We start from the raw sequence: 21,229 nt of genomic DNA, 5'->3' as shown, positions 1-21,229 counted from the left end.
ACTGTGTAACGGTGAAAGACTCAAAACAAAAGAAAAAGTAATCGTGAAGCCTGAAACAAAATAGTAACCTGTGTAAATATCTCCCATATCCCCAGTTTAAGACTGTTTGTAACAATAAATCTGTGGTCTTAAGTTCAAGTTCTCGTGAGCCTATATTGTGTGAGAAAAACCACAAAGCTGCAGTGGTCCCATCCATCGACAGAACGAGTAAAAATACCCCGAAGAGACGAAAATATAGAGATCCAGTGAGGCCGTGAGGTGGGCGCTGCGATACCCGCCCTCTCCGCAAGCGGACTCAGGGCGGCTTACAACATTATAAAACAATTAATCCAATAAAACATATAAAGCCATAATTTACATCAACTTTAAAACCATTCTATAGCGCTATTTCAATCCAGTATAGGCGGTATTGACTTCTTAACTATGATCAGACCCACCGGTGTCCGGTGGCAGCCCTTTTTCAGTTAGATCACAAAAGCCTGTTTAAACAGTTCGGTCTTACAGGCCCTGCAGAACGCAGATAAATCCCGCAGGGCCCTTATAGCTTCTGGGAGGGTGTTCCAAAGTTCTGGCGCTGCCACCGAAAAAGCCCTGGATCTCGTTACACATAGCCTGGCTTCTCTTGGGCCAGGGCCGGACAACAGATTTTTTGTCCCTGATTGCAGTGCTCTCTGGGGGATATATGGGGAAAGGCGGTCCCGTAGATAGGCAGGTCCCTGACCATAGAGGGCTTTAAAGATTAATACCAACCTTTCCCCGACCTTCGAGGAAAGAGGAAAGCCACTGTAAAGCCAACCCCTGAATCCCCGCATCGGCGAGGCGGCAGGTCAGTAACCGATGGTCGACCGTGTCAAACGCAGCCGACAGGTCCAACAACATCAGCACCTCCGAGCCGCCCCAATCTAGATGCCGTTGAAGGTCATCCACCAGGGCGACCAACACCGTCTCCGTCCCATGACCCGGGCGAAAGCCAGACTGGAGTGGGTCGAGGACAGAAGCGTCCTCCAGGAAAGTCTGTAACTGCATTGCCACTGCCCTCTTGATAAGCTTGCCCAAAAAGGGCAAGTTTGAGACCGGCCGGTAATGCGCCAATTGGGCCAGGTCTAAGGTTGGTTTTTTCAAGAGGGGGCGGACCACTGCCTCTTTGAGCGGCGTTGGAAAATGCCCTTCCATCAGGGATCTATTTATGATATCCCGTACAGGATATCTAAGCTCCCTCCGGCAAGATTTAATAAACCAGATTATACTCTGCATAATTTACCGGCTAGCCAATTTCTAAAGAAAGGGGTGTTGCCCACTAAAACAAGGAGCTTCACCAAATATGATCTTTGAAAAGGCATGAAAAAGAACCTTCCTGGCCAAAATTTCAGCTTGGTCCTTCTACAGGACTAAAGGCAAGAAATGCAAGTCTTCTTCAGTGATCATGAGATTGATCTTTATGCCCATTTTCTGACACACTTGTCAGAAAATGGTGTTCCATATATTCCACGTGAGAGAAGGGAGACAAGACAATTGTCTGAGAGAAAAGGATGGGGAAAGGGAACAGTCTGGGTAGATTACGATAAGAACAGGATGCAGTGAGAGAAGCAAGGAAGCATACTGACTACAAGGCTGAAAATTCATTTGCAGCTCACCATTCTCTTTCAGTCACACTGCCAAACAGGATATGTCATGAGCCAACAAAGCTATGGGGGTGTCTGTAGCTTCCCTGAGTGTGAAATGGATTGAGGAACAACAGGGTTTCTGATTCAGAAGGACAGCATGTATGTTCTAATTCACAACCAGCATGAGTATGTGCAGCACAAACAGAGCAAATCCCCGTATCATAAAAACCTCTCAGGACAAACACTTGCTAGTGGCTACATAAGGCATGTGCTCCTCCAGCTGCCAGATATCTTGGCTGATTAAATTAACCATCAGTAGCAACTACATGGATATTTGTTATTTTTAAAAAATTAAAAAGCAACTACATTCCATAATCATCAGTGCCTATACATATGCTATGCACTAATCACAGGTACATGTTAAAACTTTGTGCTCAGCGATAGCTATCAAACATCTCCAGTAGCTGAAATAATGCTTTTTGATGAACTCAGCTTATTTTGACCAGGATTTTTCTTTGTTATATTCATGCCATTTTCAAAAATTCAAGTGAGAGAACTGAGCTCACAATGACAACGTATGAAAACAAAATTAAACAAAGGATGTGCCTGTACATCCATAATGCTGATAAAGCTTTTGGAAATGTGGTTATTCCAGCTCTGGTACAGAATGTAATTTCTGCTTTATCCAGCACTAATTGACAGTACAGTCCTGCTATGAAGACAGAGTTTTCAGAAGAAGTAGGGAAAGCAGTATTGTTGTTCTAATTCATGGAATGGAAAACCCCTAGAACAGGGATGTCAAACTCATTTGTTATGAGGCCTGGATCTGACATAAATGAGACCTTGGGCCAGGCTATGTCAGGTTGGGCCAGGCCATGGCAGACCAAGCCATGTGTACACCTATTTAAGATTAGGTAGCAGAGATATAAACTTTATAAAGAACACAAACACAATTAAATATTTTTTTAAAAAAAAACCCTTCATGCTTAAAACATTAGCACTCATTGCTCTTAAAGGTGCTTTCTTTGTATTTCTCCCATGGGAACCAAGGAACTGGGCAAAGGAAGCTGTGGCTCTTTACTTCCTTCCACAGGCAACTGGAGGGGGACGAGCCTCAGCCAATAAAACAGAGAGAGATTTGGTTCAGTAGCTCTGCAATTGAGAGAGCCTGGAAAAACAAGCTCTGCCTTCCTCCCCAACAGAGGAGCCTCAGCCAATGGAGAAAATAGAGGTATTGCTCTGTACCTCCTGTGTGATTGAGAAAGCCTTGCAAAGCAAGCTGTTATGCAGAAGGAAGCAAGAGATAGGAAGAAGGAAGCATATGACAGCCAATTGCTTGGGGTTCTGATAGGAGCCCTCCGGGGGCCTATTTTGACCCCCAGGCTGCATGTTTGACACCCCAGTCCTAGAATGTATATACTCACTATAAAATGGCCTGAATAAAAGGCTTTTCAGCCCAGTTTAGTTCTACTATCAGTGAAGAGAAGCATACACTTAATTTTATTTATTTATTTATTTAGTAGGCTTATATTCTGCCCTTTACCATAAATGGGCTCAGGGCCGATCACAACATACAATAATAGCAATAAAAACTTACAGAGCCGAGTTAAAACACTACATTAAAATTAAACAAGTAAAACAGAAAATAAAGTGAACCACCGGCGGAAAAGGCACATCATACAGATAAATAGTTATAGGCCCATATTAAATGATGGTAGTAGTAGTAAGAAAGCACTGCAGTAGAGCACAATGTCACCACAAGGCCCCCATAAGGGAGGCCAACTGATGGAATGGTGGGACGCCTGCTGCCTCAGCCATAAGCCTGGTGGAACAGCTTCTTGCAGGCCCTACGAAATGGCAATAGCTCAGGTAGGGCCTGGATCTCCACAGGGAGCTGATTCCACCAGGCAGGGGTCAGGGCTGAAAAGTCGGACATCCTTAGGGCCAGGGGTGGTCAAGAGGTGTTGCATAGCCGATCCCTCTGGAGTGTATATGGGGAAAGGCAGTCCCTCAGGTATGTTGGTCCCAGATCGCATAAGGCTTTAAATGTTAGTACCAAAACCTTGAAGTGGATCCGGTACTCAATAGATAGCCAGTGCAGCTGGCACTGGTTGAATGCTTGCCCATAAAGGCAATGCAGTTAACAGCTGTGCTGCCGCATTCTGCATTCTGCACTAGCTGGAGTTTCTGGATCAGCCACAAGGATAAGCCTGCGTAGAGTGAGTTACAATAATCCAACCTGGAAGCGACTATTGCATGGATCACTGTAGCTAAATCCTGGGGCGATAGGTAGGGCATCAGCTACCTGGCCTGCCGAAGATGGTAGAAGGCAGATCAAGCAACTGCTGTGGCGTGGGCCTCCATAGTAAGTGAGGCATCCAGTATCACTCCCAGACTCTTCATCTTCTGAGCTGGCACAAGAGATGAACCATCCAGGGTTGGGAGTCAGAGGCCTGACTCTAGTCCCCCATGGTTCAGGTACAGGACCTCCGTCTTAGTTGGGTTGAGCTTCAGTCGGCTTTGTTGCAACCATCGAGCCACAGCTTCTAAAGCCCCAGTCAAATGTTCCAGAGTAGTGTCTGAATGGCCATCCATCAACAGGTAGAGCTGGGTGTCATCCACATATTGGTGACAACCCAGCCCAAAACCTTGAGCAACCTGGGCAAGGGGGCACATATAGATGTTAAACATCATTGGCGAGAGAATAGCTCCCTGCAGTACACCACACTCAAGTGAGTGTCACAAGGAGATCTGCTCGCCAAGGGCCACCCTATGTCCTCAACTACGGAGAAAGGAGGAAAACTACTGTAAGGCAAGGGAAAGGAGAAAAACCATTGTAAGGGCCACCTTTTGTCCCCGACCACAGAGAAAGGAGGCAAGCTACTGTAAGGCAACTTAAGTGTTCTTCTATCGGGTCTTCTTCCATATAATAAAGTTTTGTAAGAACTATGTTTAAATGAGTACCAATTTTACACACATTTTCTATTAAAAAGCTTGCTAGATTTGCTTTGCCCACTTGCTTTCTTGAAAGCAAATTAGCAATTGTTTTTCCCTCCTTGTTTGCATGTTTTCAGGCATCCAAAGTGCCCCTATCTCTGGTGGGAACTATTATAATGAAAGAATCCTGAATAGTAGTTGTCAATATTGTATAGTATTGGTCTGAGTGCTTTCACACGCGTACAGCTTCCCCTTATGGGCCACTGAACCTCAGTTTCCAACCAAGACTCACACTGTGTGTCCCACTTCCCACATAACAAATTTCTTCACAGAAAGAAATTGCAAAGGTTGCTTTTTACAGCATGGTATTTCTACATGTCACTAGAAACAACAATAAACTATCTTGCATACAAACTGTATGCAAACTGAATGCCAATGCACCTATGAAATGTAATAGGCATGTACAACCCCAACCTAGGAGAAGACACCAAAGGCAAAGCAATAGATATGTCAGACATTTGTATATTGTATTGCTTTGCACAGTCATTATCTTTTTTTTTGGTAAACATAATTTTATTAAGTTTTCCAAGTAACTATAATGCAGAATTCTAGAGTATCACAGCATTAATTCCAATACACGGTGTTGTGAACAAAAGTGGTTTCACCACTACTTATCTCCAGATAAGGTACTGTGTCTTGAAATGAAACTGCATGGGCTTTCTTGTGTTGTGTAGGACTGAGGCAGAAAAGGACCATAGCAGGGGAATGGCACGCCAAGGAATCCAGCAGTGTGTGTGGTGGAATGGGTGTGGGTGGAACAGCAGCCAATCAACTACCTACTCCTATTTATAATGAATAATTCAAGAGTAGCCACAGTTCATCACAACAAAGAGGTTAACCAATAGGGAAAAGAGGATAGATGGCTTAATTGGCTTAATTGGTTTCTAAAGTGAGTTGTAATGCCTCAGTGATCATCTCTTTGGAAACCTCAGAGATCACCTCTTTGGAAACCTTACCATTATAATTTTCACTTAAAAACAAATCACATTACCCCCAAGACAATTCAGCTTTTACTTTTTTTGTAAAAAGAACCTAAAAGATACAGCACAATCAGATAATTTAAGGTGCATGATGATGTTAAATCTTGGTTCTCTCTTGCAGTGATGGTTATTGGCGCAGTTAGCAGCCAAACTAGTGCCACAGAGCCCTAAAAAGAGAAAACAAATAGGGTTGCTGGAAGGAATACATTTAATCCAGCAAGCAAATTATTGGATTAGAGCCATTTAGAATTATCAAAATAAATACTGGAATGGCTGATAGGCATTAGGAAGTAAAAATTAATTTTCACATTACAAAAAAAATTGTAGCTTTAAATATTGTTTTGTATTTAATGATATGGAAGGTGATAGCTTAATTTTCAGATCATCCTAAAATGGCAGTTATTGTCATCAAACAATGCAAAAAGAATCTGGGAATTTTAGGAATACCAGTGGTGGTAAAGAATTAATCCTAGATGTGTCAGAAAATTACTGTTTAACATGATTATCTTTCACCAAAGCGGGTGGGGCAAAGAATGCCCTATATGTTACTTCTTGTTCATTCCACTGTTTAGGAGTCAAAGCAGACTTATTTATTTGGTTCAGGACTTATTTGTTATTCATTCTTCAGTTATAGTCCACACTCCTGTTTTATAATGCCAAGCCCTCATCAACAAAAAAGGAAAGGAGGAAAGCTTCTACAACAAAATTTCTTTGTTGCAGAATAGCATACCAAACAGATTTCTTAACATCTATTAATCATATTGATAGGATTGAAATACTGGCACTATAGTATATTTGCCGAAGAGCCCATGGTGCAGAGTGGTAAAGCTGCAGTACTGCAGTCCTAAGCTCTGCTCATGACCTGAGTTCAATCCCAGCGGAAGCTGGGTTCAGGTAGCCAGCTCCAGGTTGACTTTCAGTTTGCTCCCTTCCACATGCACATACTGTTGTTTCCCCTTTAAAGACAAAACATAGGCATCATATTTCTTCTTTTAATGATACAAATGAACAATTTTCAGTTGGTGAAACAATGAAGATGGAGGTAAATCCCCCCTCCTTTCAATGATATAAAAGAGCAATTTTCAGTAAGTGAAACCATGAGGAGGGAGGTAAATCCTTCATTCCCCTCCCTGTTGTCCTGTTATGAACCAGGGACCTACAAGGCTGAATTAAGTCTTTAAGAGACTCTGATCAAAGTGGTAAACCCAGAGACAACTAAATATTCCAAGACTGATTATTTGTTCTAAAACTTTTCCAGGTATAGACGTCAAGCTGATGGGTCAGTAGTTACTCAGATCCTCCTTTTTCCCCTTCTTGAAGATGGGAGCAACATTTGCCTGCCTCCAGTCTTCTGGCACCTCACTTCTCCAAGAATTCTCAAAAATATTAGCCAGAGGCTCAGAAATTATGTCCGCAAGCTCTTTTAGTAATCTTGGATGCAGTTCATCTTGGTTTCATTTAAAGAAACTATGTGTTTAGGTACTACCCCGCCCCATGCTGATCCTAGGTTGGAACTCTATACCCTCATTATATGTTCTGTTTTTGCCATGTTGAGCACTGTTTCCCTCAGAAGAGAAGACAGAGGAAAAGTAGGAATTGAGCAATTCTGCCCTCTCTTCATCACCTGTTACAATTTCACTTCCCTGTCCTCGCAATGGGCCTGCCATGTCCTTGATCTTTTCTTACTCTGAACATAAAAAAAGTACCCCATGCTCAGAATCACATATTTCCTCACAAGTATATACCTCCTTCACATATAATGCTACACCTCCGCTTTTTCTTATTTGTCTATCCCTTTTAAATAAACTGATAGGAATCAGTGGAGAGAAATGCTCCTACGCTGAAAACCACCAACTTCGGGGAGATCACATCAAAACTTTTTTCCTCTACAAGAAGAATGGGTGGGGCAACTTGTTCAGAAGCCTGTAAAATTGGGCCTCTTTGTCCAGCCTTCTTGACATTAGAGGGAGGACTATGGTCTGTGTAAATTTGGTACTATTATCTTTATAAATAGCTGCCCTGGAATATCAAATAGATAGACTATCAAATAGATTCCCCATCAAAAATAATGGTCCTCAGCCTCTGGAACCAAAAACAGTCACAAGGATTTAAATCCCAAACCAGTAATATCCTATCAGAAACTAAACAGATGTAGTAAATCCCACCCCTCAAAGCAGATTTGAAATTATTACAGAATTTTTCTTGCCACACCCCCCTACTTACTACCTCAGCAAGAATGAGAATTTTGCAAGCTGAAAAAAACCTTGATGGATAGGAAGTGGCAGACATTTGATGTTATTTGAGGACAGATAAACATTGAGAGTACTTACCTGTGTTGACTGTTGGAAGATACCAAGGGCAGCTCATATTCACATAGGTGCCAGGCAAGCCATCTGGCCAACATATATAATCATCAAATGTTCTGTTGCAGAACTTGCCTTCTATAGATAGAGGGGGATAATTTGAAAGGTAACCAGGAAAAAAATCCATTTTAGTTTGAACAAAATTAATAAAGAAAAAATCTCACCCTATTTGTCTCATATACTGTCACAAAAAGTAAGCCTAGATCCCTATACAACAGGCACATTAGAACATAAGAACATAAGAGAAGCCATGTTGGATCAGGCCAATGGCCCATCCAGTCCAACACTATGTGTCACACAGTGGCCAAAATTTATATATATATATATACACACACACACACACATATACACATATACACACACTGTGGCTAATAGCCACTGATGGACCTCTGCTCCATATTTTTATCTAAACCCCTCTTGAAGGTGACCATGCTTGTGGCCGCCACCACCTCCTGTGGCAGTGAATTCCACATGTTAATCACCCTTTGGGTGAAGAAGTACTTCCTTTTATCCGTTTTAACCTGTCTGCTCAGCAATTTCATCCAATGCCCACAAGTTCTTGTATTGTGAGAAAGGGAGAAAAGTACCTCTTTCTCTACTTTCTCCATCCCATGCATTATCTTGTAAACCTCTATCATGTCACCCCGCAGTCAACGTTTCTCCAAGCTAAAGAGTCCCAAGCTTTCAACCTTTCTTCATAGGGAAAGTGCTCCAGCCCTTTAATCATTCTAGTTGCCTTTTCTGGACTTTCTCCAATGCTATAATATCTTTTTTGAGGTGCGGTGACCAGAACTGCACACAGTACTCCAAATGAGACCGCACCATCGATTTATACAGGGGCATTATGATACTGGCTGATTTGTTTTCAATTCCCTTCCTAATAATTCCCAGCATGGCGTTGGCCTATTTTATTGCAAATGCACACTGTCTTGACATTTTCAGTGAGTTATCTACCGCGACCCCAAGATCTCTCTCTTGGTCAGTCTCTGCCAGTTCACACCCCATCAACTTGTATTTGTAGCTGGGATTCTTGGCCCCAATGTGCATTACTTTGCACTTGGCCACACTGAACTGCATCTGCCACGTTGACGCCCACTCACCCAGCCTCAACAGATCCCTTTGGAGTTCCTCACAATCCTCTCTGGTTCTCACCACCCTGAACAATTTAGTGTCATCCGCAAACTTGGCCACTTCACTGTTCACTCCCAACTCTAAATCATTTATGAACAAGTTAAAGCGCATGGGACCCAGTACCGAGCCCTGCGGCACCCCACTGCTTACCGTCCTCCACTGCGAAGACTGCCCATTTATACTCACTCTCTGCTTCCTATTACTCAGCCAGTTTTTGATCCACAAGAGGACCTGTCCTTTTACTCCATGACTCTCAAGCTTTCTAAGGAGCCTTTGATGAGGAACTTTATCAAAAGCTTTCTGGAAGTCAAGGTAAACAACATCTATCGGGTCTCCTTTGTCCACATGTTTGTTCACCCCCTCAAAGAAATGTAGCAGGTTAGTGAGGCAAGATCTTCCCTTACAGAACCCATGCTGAGTCTTCCTCAATAATCCGTGTTCATCAATGTGCCTACTCATTCTGTCCTTGATAATGCTTTCTACCAACTTTCCCGGTATTGAAGTCAGACTGACTGGCCTGTAATTTCCCGGATCTCCTCTGGAACCCTTTTTAAAGATGGGGGTGACATTTGCTACCTTCCAGTCCTCAGGAACGGAGGCAGATTTCAATGAAAGATTACAGATTTTTGTCAAAAGATCCACAAGTTCAACTTTGAGTTCTTTCAGAACTCTCAGATGTATGCCTTCCGGACCCGGTGACTTATTAGTTTTTAGAATTACTTTGCTGATCAAGAAACTTTCTCCCCTGGCAGCTCAACTCAATCAGTCAAATACCAGGGCAGAGCTGCTGCTTTTACCACAACTGTTGTAACTTTACAGGTTGCTTCAAATCAGTAAGTCAAGTCATGCTCTATTCATTTCATGTTCTTGCACTGAATTCCTGATAAAAGTTGGTTTTATTTCACTACTGTTATGGTTGCATGTCTCTTAACCATTGATTTCACATATCCATTGAAGTCAAGGCAGTTCATGATGCAGCGGCACTTCAGGCTTCCATCTTGCTTCAATCTTCAACTTTATTTGGTTTGCCATACCCAAGTCTCTGGCATCAGGCTTGCTAGTTGCATCAGTTATTCAGAAAACTACATATTTTCCCAAATAAATAAACAATCTGTGATCATGCTGTTTCATATTCTAAACTAAACTACACACACTGATGCTGAACTAACCATACCACCCCGCCCCCCCAAAAAAGCCACTAAGCAGCATTATAGTTTATTCAGGTCTCAAGTTTAGACTTATTAAACCACTGGTCTCTGAGCCCAGTGCAAGCTGCACAAAGAGAGATTAATACTTCTTGGTCATTACTGCTATCAGCAAGAATCATTCTCCACACAGACAGTGCAATTGAAAAACAGCAATGGAGATTCTAGGGTTTGTTTGTTTTTTCTAAAAAGCTGTTCTGTAAACAGTTTGAGTTATGTCTTATTCCAGTGAGTATGGAAAGAACATTCCACTAAGTTTTATGATGTCATAGACTCTCCTATTAAAGTTACTAGAAGCTAAATGACGAGCAAAAAACTTAAGACTATGAGAGCAACCATGCTGAATCAGACCAGTTGTTCATCTAGGCCAGCATTCTGCTTTACAGTATTGTCATGAGCCCTGAGGTGGGGGAGCTGGAATGGTTAACAGACCAGGAAGAACCAACAGCTGGGCCGTCAATCACACCCTCCACATTCCAGGCACCCACGCAGGCTGTTGACAATCAGTCTCCTCCAAGCTCTCCCCTTCCCATCTCAAGAATACGTGCACGTCTTGGACAGACACTGACAGAAAACAGACGCGCCACACACCAATGCTTCAGATCTCTTAGCCCTGATTACTAGGGGAACTATGGCCACCCAGGAAGCAGGCTAATTGATGTGCCCATATAACTCACGCCTGGGACTTGGCAACCTCGTGGAAGCAACAAGTCAATTCTTTGGCTTGCATCCACGCTCCTTCCTGATTCCAGTTCCTGACCGGTTTGAATTCCTTAGCACCGTGACCCTTTGGCTTTGGACACTGACTTCTCCTTCTGGTTTGTGATTTTGCTGTGGTGACTTGGCTTCTGACTGACTCCTTGAACTTTGACTTCGGACTGGCTTTAGACTCCCTCCTGCCTGCGCCCTGAGACGAGACAAGTATGGCCAAAGCCTCTTCATGTCATTTCCCCCCACCTCCACCTTATACTGTTCAGGTACTTACAGCCTCCAAACATGGAAATTCTGTTTAGTCATCATGGCTAATTGCCTTTTATGGGTCTATCATTAATTAACTTGTATAACACCCTTTTAAAGTCAACTAAACTAGCAGCCATCACCACATATAAAAATGATTTTACACTCAGAGAAGTTAAGTTGTAGAAGTATTTTCCCATTTTGTCTGTTAAACCTGCGTCCACCACTTTGTCTGGGTGCTGATGAGTTCAGCTATTATTGGGACAGAAAACCTTAACCCACTTTCTCCACTTTATGCATGATTTTATAAACCTCAGACATGCACCTCCTTTATAAGTCTTCTCTCTAAACTCAAAAGCACCTGACTTCTTAAATGTTTATCATAGGGAAGGTGCTCCAAGCCTTAAACATTTTGTTGTTCTTTTCTACCATTTTTCCAGTGATACATTACTGACTGGATTTATTGAATTTCTATCCTGCCCTTCCCACATGCAGGCTTAGGGCAGTTACAACATGTAAAAACACATTTGGGTATAACAATAAAATAAATTCCACACTCTAAAACTATTAACTCTTAAAACAAGATGACATTCTGAAGCAATCATTTATGGAGTGCCAGAATATCATGAATAGCAGAATAGCAAAGGAGACCAGTCCTATAACATTTTCAGTTGATACAGTTAATTGCTCTCAGATGGATCAAGTCCAGAGAACCAACAATGTAACAAATTATTATCACAGGCTATAACAGCAGGGACCTTACCCAAAAGCCTGCTGGAACAGCTCCCTTTTGAGGCCCAGCTACGAGAACTACAGAGTATTCCAAATATGGCTGCTCTGCAGATCTATACTTTATAGCATTATAGTACTGGCTGTTTCATTTTCAATTTCTTTCCCAATAATCATGCACACAATTTCTCTTCTTCACACACTGACATACACAGGCTTGATATCTCCTACAACAGGGGTGGCCAACAGTAGCTCTCCAGATGTTTTTTGCCTATAACTCCCATCAGCCCCAGCCATTGGCCATGCTGGCTGGGGCTGATGGGAGTTGTAGGCAAAAACATCTGGAGAGCTACCACTGGCCATCCCTGTCCTATAAGATATCCACCAAGATCTGTTTCCTGGTTAGTCACTGTTAGACCAAACCCAAACGATATACATTTAAAGTTATTTTTGTTCAATTATGCATCATTTACTTCTTGGATTGACCCCGAGACTGGTGAAGCATGCTGTCTAAACCATGGGCACAGCTAGAGCATATCACTAGGGCTGCCAGGTCCTAGTGGTGGAATCTCCCAGTTTCAGGGGTGACTCCTCCCAAGATGTGGCATCATTGCATTGGGGCATCATATGGGGATGCTCTGGTATTTGGGCAAACTCTATGGTTATGAGGACAAAACCCACACAGAGTTTCACCCAGAGCATCCCTGTATGATGTCCCCAATATGCTGATGTCATCACATCAGGTACATCATGCAGTGTCCCTGCCCACCCCTGGAATGTCCCTCAAATCCCCCCACAGGATGGGTAAGGGGACCTGGAACCCTACATATTACGTATGTATTGTTGAGACTTCACATAGTTTCTGGGTACAAATCAGAAAGCTAGATTTAGCCTTTATAACTCTGAACTGTCTTGGCCCAGCATTTCCTAGGCAGAGTGCCTTCTTTCATGTGAGAGGCACACAATTAAGAACCTAATAAGCCCTTATTTTGTATGCCTCTTTTCATGTACATTTGACTGAGTGATGCCTTCAAAGTGAAGCTACAACTGTGAATTCCCTTTGAATAATGACTGCCAGATCCAATCCCTCAGCTTCCTGAGAAATGCTAAGATTTTCCTTACTGCCAACTCTTTGACTGGTTACTATATCCCTGTTACTGTCTGTCTGTCTTTAACATTTTAGGTTTATGTTTTATGTTCTAATCTGTTTCATTGTAACTCATACTGAATACTGCTGATGGGCATATAAACTTATAAAACTTGATCGACATATGGCCTATTGCAGGTTTTTGTATTTGTAATTACGTTTTAACTGTTAAATTAATGCTTAATTGTGTTGTATAACTTTTGATGTAACCCATCCTGAGACTTGCTACGCAGGGAACGGCAGGATAGAAATTCAATAATAAATAAATAAAATCACTTTGTATTGCATGATTCTTTACCTAGTGGACGAGAAAGAGAGTTCTTGATGTTGCAAGATGAAGTACCCAAGGATCTCTGTCTTTTGTGTATGGGTCAACATACTCAGAACAGCTGTGGCACTAAGCAATGAAAATTATAGTGCAAGACCATGTGAACATGCCACATTTTGTTTGCCATACTATAGAGGAAGCTGAAGATAATATCTACTTTTTCTCTATCAATTCTCCCTGCAGAACATTCATCAATTTAACTCCTAACTACTGCGCTTGGGTAACACTAAATGCAAGCTGCAGTCACATTACTTACCATCATTACCTACCTAGAACAAAAGATAAACGTTGTTCCTTCAAGTTAACAAAGTAAAAAGAAGAGAGGGAACAATAGTATATTCTAGACCCTGCAATCATTGTTTACACAGAAGTGCATACCTCATAGGGGTTCAGTAGTCTTACCTGACAGAAGAGGGGGTGTTTCCTGGAAATATTTCAAGCACTGAAGCTGATATTGTTCCCAATTCTCCTTCACCTTGGAAAAGGACCTGTCAGAGTTCTGAAAGGGGGGGGGGGGGGGAATCACATAATCTTTAATATGATGCGAATTAAATTTTCCAAAGAAATTTTCCAATGAAAACTGAATATCAGAGGCAGCCTTGGCAAACAATAACTACAACTTCCCAGTATTATAAATTAGTACATAATGTAGGCACATACTAATGCTCTGAAACAAATACATGATTCACCAGGGCATGAATATTTGCTGAATTATTTTGTATTTGAAATCCAATTTACTTAATTTATCTATTTCACTACCCTTTCCACGCTCTTAAAATAGCTCTAGCAACCATTTTGAACCTGTGTCCTCCATTACACTTGTTAAATATTTTATATAAATTACTAGGAATAAGGTCTGTTGTGAAGAAAAATACAATGAGCTCTAGAAAGAGACTCTTGGCAAGTGCCCCCCCCACAGCTGTTTTCCCACCCACCCCAGAGTGTAGGGAAACTGATCTGACTTCAGCTTTCCTTCTCCTCCCCCTTCCTGCAGCCTCTACCTAGGAAAAATGCAGCCTTTCACCACAGTGGGAACCAAAGCAGTTTACATCATTCTTCTCTCCCCTTTTTGATCTACAAAACAGCCCTATGAGGTGTCAGGCAATGGAGACTCAAGGCAGTATTCATTGAAACAATGTATACTTTATTGGAAACTCATAGCTGGATACAAAAGTTGAGACTAATACCTGGGAATGGGTGTCTCTTAGTCTTATGGAATCTACATCCACTATTCTCAAAACAACAAAGAGTGAAGGTGCAAACTTTCACACGAGAGCTTCCACTTATCTCTTTGCCTCTGGGAAGATGCTGGTCGACCGTGTTATCTACTAACGGTCGCATTCCTTTGCTCCTTTTACAACCTAAACAAAGTTAACACTTCAAACGTCCTCCCTTTGATATGCATGCTAGCTACAGTACAACAAAAGGCTTTGGGTTAGTGTGGAGAGTCCATTTGGTTAGTATTCTATAATTTTAATATGATAGAGTTACAGAGCCTGACATGAGGTAGGTTAGGCTGAAAGTTAGATGTAGAAACTTGTAAGCTGATGCCATGTATATGTTTAAAATGGTGATTCCCTCTAATTCTGATCAAGCAACAGTTGGTTGCCACAGTAGAAGTTCTCAAAATTGATATTCATTCAAATGTTTGACTTCATATTCCCCCCTTTGATCTGCACAACAACCCTGTGAAGTAGGTTAGGTTGAAAGTTTGTGACTGGTCTGAAATCACAATGTAGACCGAAACAGGAGGGAGGTGATCTATGCCATTGCACCAATCAGAGGTCCCACCACTCCTCAAGCCCCACCCTCTTCAGGATGCACCCCTCAAATCTCCAGGAATTTCTCAACCTGGAGCTGGCAACCCTATCTCCTTCCCAGTCAATCATCAACTTACCTTTATCGGCCCCTCTGAGTTCAGCTTTCCATTTCCTTTTCCCTCCCTGCAGCCTCTACCTAGGAAAAGTGCAGTCTTTTTCCACAGTGGGGACCAAAGCAATTTACATCATGCTCCTCTCCCCCTTTTGATCTGCACATCAGCCCTGTGATGTAAGGCTAAAAGTCAGATGTGGACACTCTTGTAGGCTGATGCCATGGTATAGGTTTAGAATGGTGATTCCCTCTAATTCTGATAAGCTATAGTTGGTTGCCACAGTAGAAATCCTCAAAATTTATATTAATTCAAATGTTTGATTTCACATTCCAACACCTGAAGAAGAAAAAAGAAACTGGATGCTTTGAACTCTTGGTCATGTCTGTAAAGGATTTATTGTTGTGACATAGAACAAAAAATACTTTATTCAGTAATGAGTGTTATGTATTAATATATATGTCAAAATAGAGAGAATATCTACTGTATAGATGTTGCTTTAGTATTTGAGGTAAACTTCCAGGTGGAGCCTGAAGATCTGGTATCACAGCTGAACACCAGACAACAGATATCTCTCCTCCTGGAGAACATAAGTGGGTAGACTCTATGGCATTATATTCAGCTGTGGCCTCTCCCTTCCCCCAAACGCTGCCCTTCACAAACTTCCCCACAAAATTTCCAGAAAGTTCTTCCTCAAAGGCCGAAATAAGCCTGGAAAAGGCCTCCCTTGCACTTTTTACTGACAGAACCAAGCCTAGCAACAGTCATTGCCTAGCAGTTCCCCAGTGGCCCAATCCCCATCTGCCCCAATAGTGGATGGAGGAGAGGACCAGAGTCAGCCAATGACATGCAAGTGCACTTGAGTGATGTTTGACAGGCCAATTACTGATGCAATGCACACTACAGCCAATGGGGGAGCTGTACTGGGCCAATTCCATAGGGGATGTGTGTGTGTGTGTGTGTGTGTGTGTGTGTATATATTCAGGCATAAATTCATGAGACATACATTGTTATCAATATACTAGAACTCTCTTGCTGAGATAAAAAGGGCAGTTCCTTCAAAAAATGAGTATGTTTGTCAAACTCCAACTCTGACAAGATACCAGGGCCATCATTCAGTATCACCAACTACCAATAAGATCAGGACCTAGTGATAATAATCAGTGGTCTTGCAATCTTTTCAGATAGCGTTTGGGGTTTGACAGACACATCTAGTTGTAGTGCATCCCTGTTTCTATTGCCAGGATATTATATATAGACCAGGGGTGGCTAAACTTGCTTAAAGTAAGAACAGGGCTGGCATATCCGAGTATACTGGATAGGTGTCCACCTAGGGTGCCACCTGGCCATAGGTGCACTTGTAGGCTGCTCTCCCTTGCCACGGAATGCTTCTAAAGGCAGTCTTGAGGTGTCTCCGAGAGTGCACTGTGCACGCAAGGCTCACCCACAGCCCCCACTCAGCCTTCTCAGAGAGACCCGGAAGAATGAGCAAGGGCTATGAGCAAGCCACAAATGAGCTCTCAGAGGCACTTCCAAGACTGCCTTTCTTAAGGCAATCTGGGAACACTTTTGAGAGCACACACGCACTCGCCCAGGCCTCCCCTGCCATGCCGCACCTGCCCTCTCAGCGGACAGGGGGGCAGGTGCTAGCCTAGGGCATCAGAGACTCTAACACTGGCCCTGCATAAGAGCCACATAGAATAAATGCCAGATGTTTGAGAGCCATGAGACATGAACAAATATTACACACATGTCTTTATAAATACTCTTAATACTTTCTTTGCACAGCAAGATAAAATACATATGTGCACATTTTATAACACGACCATGCTAGAAGGAGACTTTTAAAAACAAAAGTTTGAAATAACAGTCCCTGTAATACCTGCAGGGGGAAAGATTAGGGAATTATTTTTGGCACCAATGGGAGAAGAAAATACACATGTACCATATAAATCACTGACCAGTTTGCATCTGTCTTAGCTTTGATGCCAAGGTTACTAAATACAGCCCCTACAAGAGCTATGGAATTAAGGAGGAACCCTTCATCACCCTCTTTAATTCTGCCCCTTCTTCCAGTGGCTCCCTCGGCTCTTGTGCTCTCTTTTCCCATTTTAGGTCTCTTGGCAACCTCTGTGGTGGAGGAGAAGAGCTTGCAAACCTATCTATTTTCCCCTCCTTCCCCACTTCACACATGGCAGAAATAGGCACCTACCTGTGGGTCAGCACTCAGAGGCTGCCTCAGGTCCCCGAAGCTAAGCAAGTAAGCCTGCCTTTAGTTCCTCCTTGAGCTTTGGGAGCTGCGTAATATATGTGAAAGAGCTGCATGTGGCTCCAGAACCACAGTTTGGCCACTCCTGCTATAGAGTCTAAGGCTCATGTTCACTTCTCAACACTGAAGTCAGTGGCCTCTAGCCTTAGCAATGCTCAGAAAATGCTGCACATGTATAGTTGCTCAGAAACATGCAAGCCTGATTCCTATAAAGGAGAGACCTGTGAACCAAGCCAACATTGCATTTCAGGAAGAGGAGGAAGGGAGGCTGATTGTAGCTACACAAAGAAAAGTTTAACCCGGATACAATTACACTGAAGCAATATTCTTCTTCTGCACCAGAATTTTGCAATACCTGCCACAACAGCTTCCATTGGATAGCAACCTGTGCCCAGTTGCTGTATCCATTAATAAGACCTGACTTTCCTCCCATCCTCAAGTTCTAATATCTGCCTCACCCAGCCTGTCCCCACTGGCACAGCCTGCCCCTTCAAATCACTGAACGAGTACAGTACTATTTTTATATTACGTTAGATTTGTAGCACACAGAGGGGAGTGATATTCTTAGACTGAAAGTTACAGGAACAAGAATGGGAGACCTATTTTACCTGTTTTACATAATAGATTTTTTAAAAAGACTAAATACCCTGCTTAGGAAGAGGAGCACGGAGAGAACAATTTTGCTTTTGCTACCATTATGTTTTAGTTTTCAAGTGGTGCAAGCTTGTCTCACTAATTTCATGGAAGCCCCTTTCCTCAAATAAAAGTTTATTCCCATTTAATTTTCTCCTAAAAATTAATGTAGCACCAATATAGGTGCTGGAAATGTTAAAAACAGACTGCACAGTCTATTATGGTATGTTAAGCAAATAATAAAAATAACTTCTCATGTAATGGTAGAAAGCTGGAATTGGTATCGCATATTTTGCATTATTGTGATTTCTCTGTTAAATACAGAACTTTTAAAATTAGTCCCCACTTGCATAATTTCCATGACTATTCTGATGAGAGGCTTGTTTTCCTTTTTTGTCAGGGCAGCATCATTATAATATCCATTAAGTAGCAAGGTATCTAATTGTTATGAGGATTAAGGAACATAAGGCCATATCTTTTGACAGGTGATTCCTTTTTCTGTATGTATGTTACAAACTGCATTTTTTTTTTGCTGTTTATGCTTCTATAACCTCTGCTAATAAAAGTACGGAACTAAACAACTTCTCAAGGGACCTATAGAAGAAACAACATTTCTTCACTTTTCTGCATGTTTCCTGATTCTAATTTGTACAATCTAATCAGCAGAACAGATAGAATAGCGTTGGCACTCTTTAGGATGGTATCTGTTTTTATTATGTTTCGGATTATGTTATACTGAAACACTTCAGCACCATCTCAATTTGCTTGGAGCCAAATCAGGACCTTCCTCACACTAGCTTCTCTTTAGCTTGGAATCACCAGCCACCCTCATTCATGAAAACAGGTGACATGAGTTTATGATGAAGTGTGGGTACCATGTAAACTGTGTGTTTCCACTAATCTCCTCTTCAGACACCTTCATAACAATATTGGATAAATCCTTGTTGGATTTATATATATGGTGTTTCTATATGACTGTTTATGTGAAAGGGCCTGGATTTCCTCAGCAAAGAATATCTGGGTCTGAGAATACATTTTGACCGAAGGTTGATCAAAGGTAACCTATTGACAAAGCACATTTGGAGGTCATTCCGTGTTGTATAACCATGAGATATTGGCGAAAACAACTTGTTCTTAAAACATCTGGAAGTGATAAAATAGAGAACTTTGACAATGTGTCTTCAATACATCTGGAAGTGATTTGTTGTGAAATAGGGAAGATCTGGTAAACAAGTCTATTAATCTTATCGAGGAAGAGAACTTTGACAATGCCCTTGTATGGAAAATGGGTCCGGCATGGAGAAATATTGCCAAACAGCCTGAATCTTATGGAATAATGTATGGATGTTTGCGTATACCCTGTTGGAGGAAAGTTGAGAAGGATAAAGGGCCAGAAGAAATGATTTCTTCTAAGTTAAAGAGTTTTTATAGGGAATTATTCAATGCCACAATGATATAAGAGGAAAGGAGGGGGAATGAAAGAGAGAGAGAGATCGTCAAGTGGGGAAAGCCTATCAGAATCTAAGCATAGACACAGAGAAGGGATTTTTATTAAATGGATTTGTATAGAGCTTGTTAGATTTTCTTTATAGATATAATAGCATGATGCTTTAGGAAATTATAGATGGGGTTAGGGAACTATACATCTGGAAGGTTAGTAACATCTGATGGTTAGTAAATCATAAGATTGAAATGAAAAGCAAGCATAGTTACTTACATAGAATCTTTGTGGGATTATATAGGACTCCCTGTATACACACATAACCTTTTCCTTTTTACATTTACACATAGGGGAGGGAAGATATATCTCTGAACTCCTATATGCATAAATATATTGACGAATATGATCAGAATGGGTTAGATTGGTTCTCAAGCACCCATGGAGAATCTGTGGTCCCAGATTAGGAGAACTGGGATCCAGGGCATCAGATGGAGATTTTCTTTTAGAGTTCATTGACCTCTCTGGTACCAATTATCAGAGCTGATATTTGGCAACAATAGGTGGTTTTCCTTATGTAACAGGGGGTTTTGGTGCTTTCCAGCCAAAAGAAGACCAAACCTAGCTTTCTTGTCTCTGACTGGTCAAAGGGAAGGGGCAGACATCTTAGGGAAGAATATAAATTGGGAGGAGGATCTAATTTGGCAGCGGCAGCAATACCAAGCCTCCTGAGAAGCCTGACCCCTCCATTTCTTCATAGACAACCACCTGAAGCCATAGGAGAGGTGAGGATGAAATGCTCTTTGCTATCTATACAATGGCTTTGCTTTTACCAAATGTAATAGTCTAGGGAACCTGAGTATAGGAAAGGCTATAGCCATGCAACCATGTAACCATGTAACTTTGGGATCATGTATTGTCCCTAATCTTTTAAATGCACGTATTGACTAAGACTTAAATAAATTCTTCATATATTTCAGAGCTTGAAGTCTGGTGTCCTCCTTTTTCCTGAAGGATATTCTTTCCAGAGTATTTGAATAAAGATCCCCTGTATATTTTATCTGTTAACATCCTAACCTGGGTAGCCCAGGCAAGGCCCGTCTTGTCAGAGCTCGGAAGGTAAACAGAGTTGACTCTGGCAAGTATTTGGATGGGAGAGTTCCTTGGAATACAGAGCCAGGAGGCGGGAGCAGGTTTTATTCAGCTGCCTCTCTGAATATCCTTTAAGTCCTCAGTAGAAGAAGATAGAAGAAGATATTGGATTTATATCCCGCCCTCCACTCCGAATCTCAGAGCGGCTCACAATCTCCTTTATCTCCCTCCCCCACAACAGACACCCTGTGAGGTGGGTGGAGCTGAGAGGGCTCTCACAGCAGCTGCCCTTTCAAGGACAACCTCTGCCAGAGCTATGGCTGACCCAAGGCCATGCCAGCAGGTGCAAGTGGAGGAGTGGGGAATCAAACCCGGTTCTGCCAGATAAGAGTCCGCACACTGAACCACTACACCAAACTGGCACTACACCAAACTGGGTCAGTAGGGGTCAGCTATCAGATGTCACTATGATTTCAAGGTGTGCAC

At 42.1% G+C, this 21,229-nt stretch overlaps 1 protein-coding gene across 1 annotated transcript in view; it reads right to left on the bottom strand.

Annotated features, from left to right (window-relative positions):
* GLP1R (glucagon like peptide 1 receptor) overlaps positions 1–21,229 on the bottom strand; it is a 194,378-nt gene that overhangs the window by 113,827 nt on the left and 59,322 nt on the right. The window contains exons 4-5 of the mRNA XM_060243726.1: positions 13,844–13,940; positions 7,912–8,022 (exon numbers count right to left, since the gene is read on the bottom strand). Coding sequence (XP_060099709.1) covers positions 7,912–8,022; positions 13,844–13,940 — 208 coding nt within the window. The remainder of the gene's footprint in view (positions 1–7,911; positions 8,023–13,843; positions 13,941–21,229) is intronic.

This window comes from Heteronotia binoei, chromosome 1 (genome assembly GCF_032191835.1).
Source record: "Heteronotia binoei isolate CCM8104 ecotype False Entrance Well chromosome 1, APGP_CSIRO_Hbin_v1, whole genome shotgun sequence".
Classification (NCBI taxonomy): domain Eukaryota; kingdom Metazoa; phylum Chordata; class Lepidosauria; order Squamata; family Gekkonidae; genus Heteronotia; species Heteronotia binoei.
This window is presented reverse-complemented; position numbering and strand designations above follow the sequence as displayed.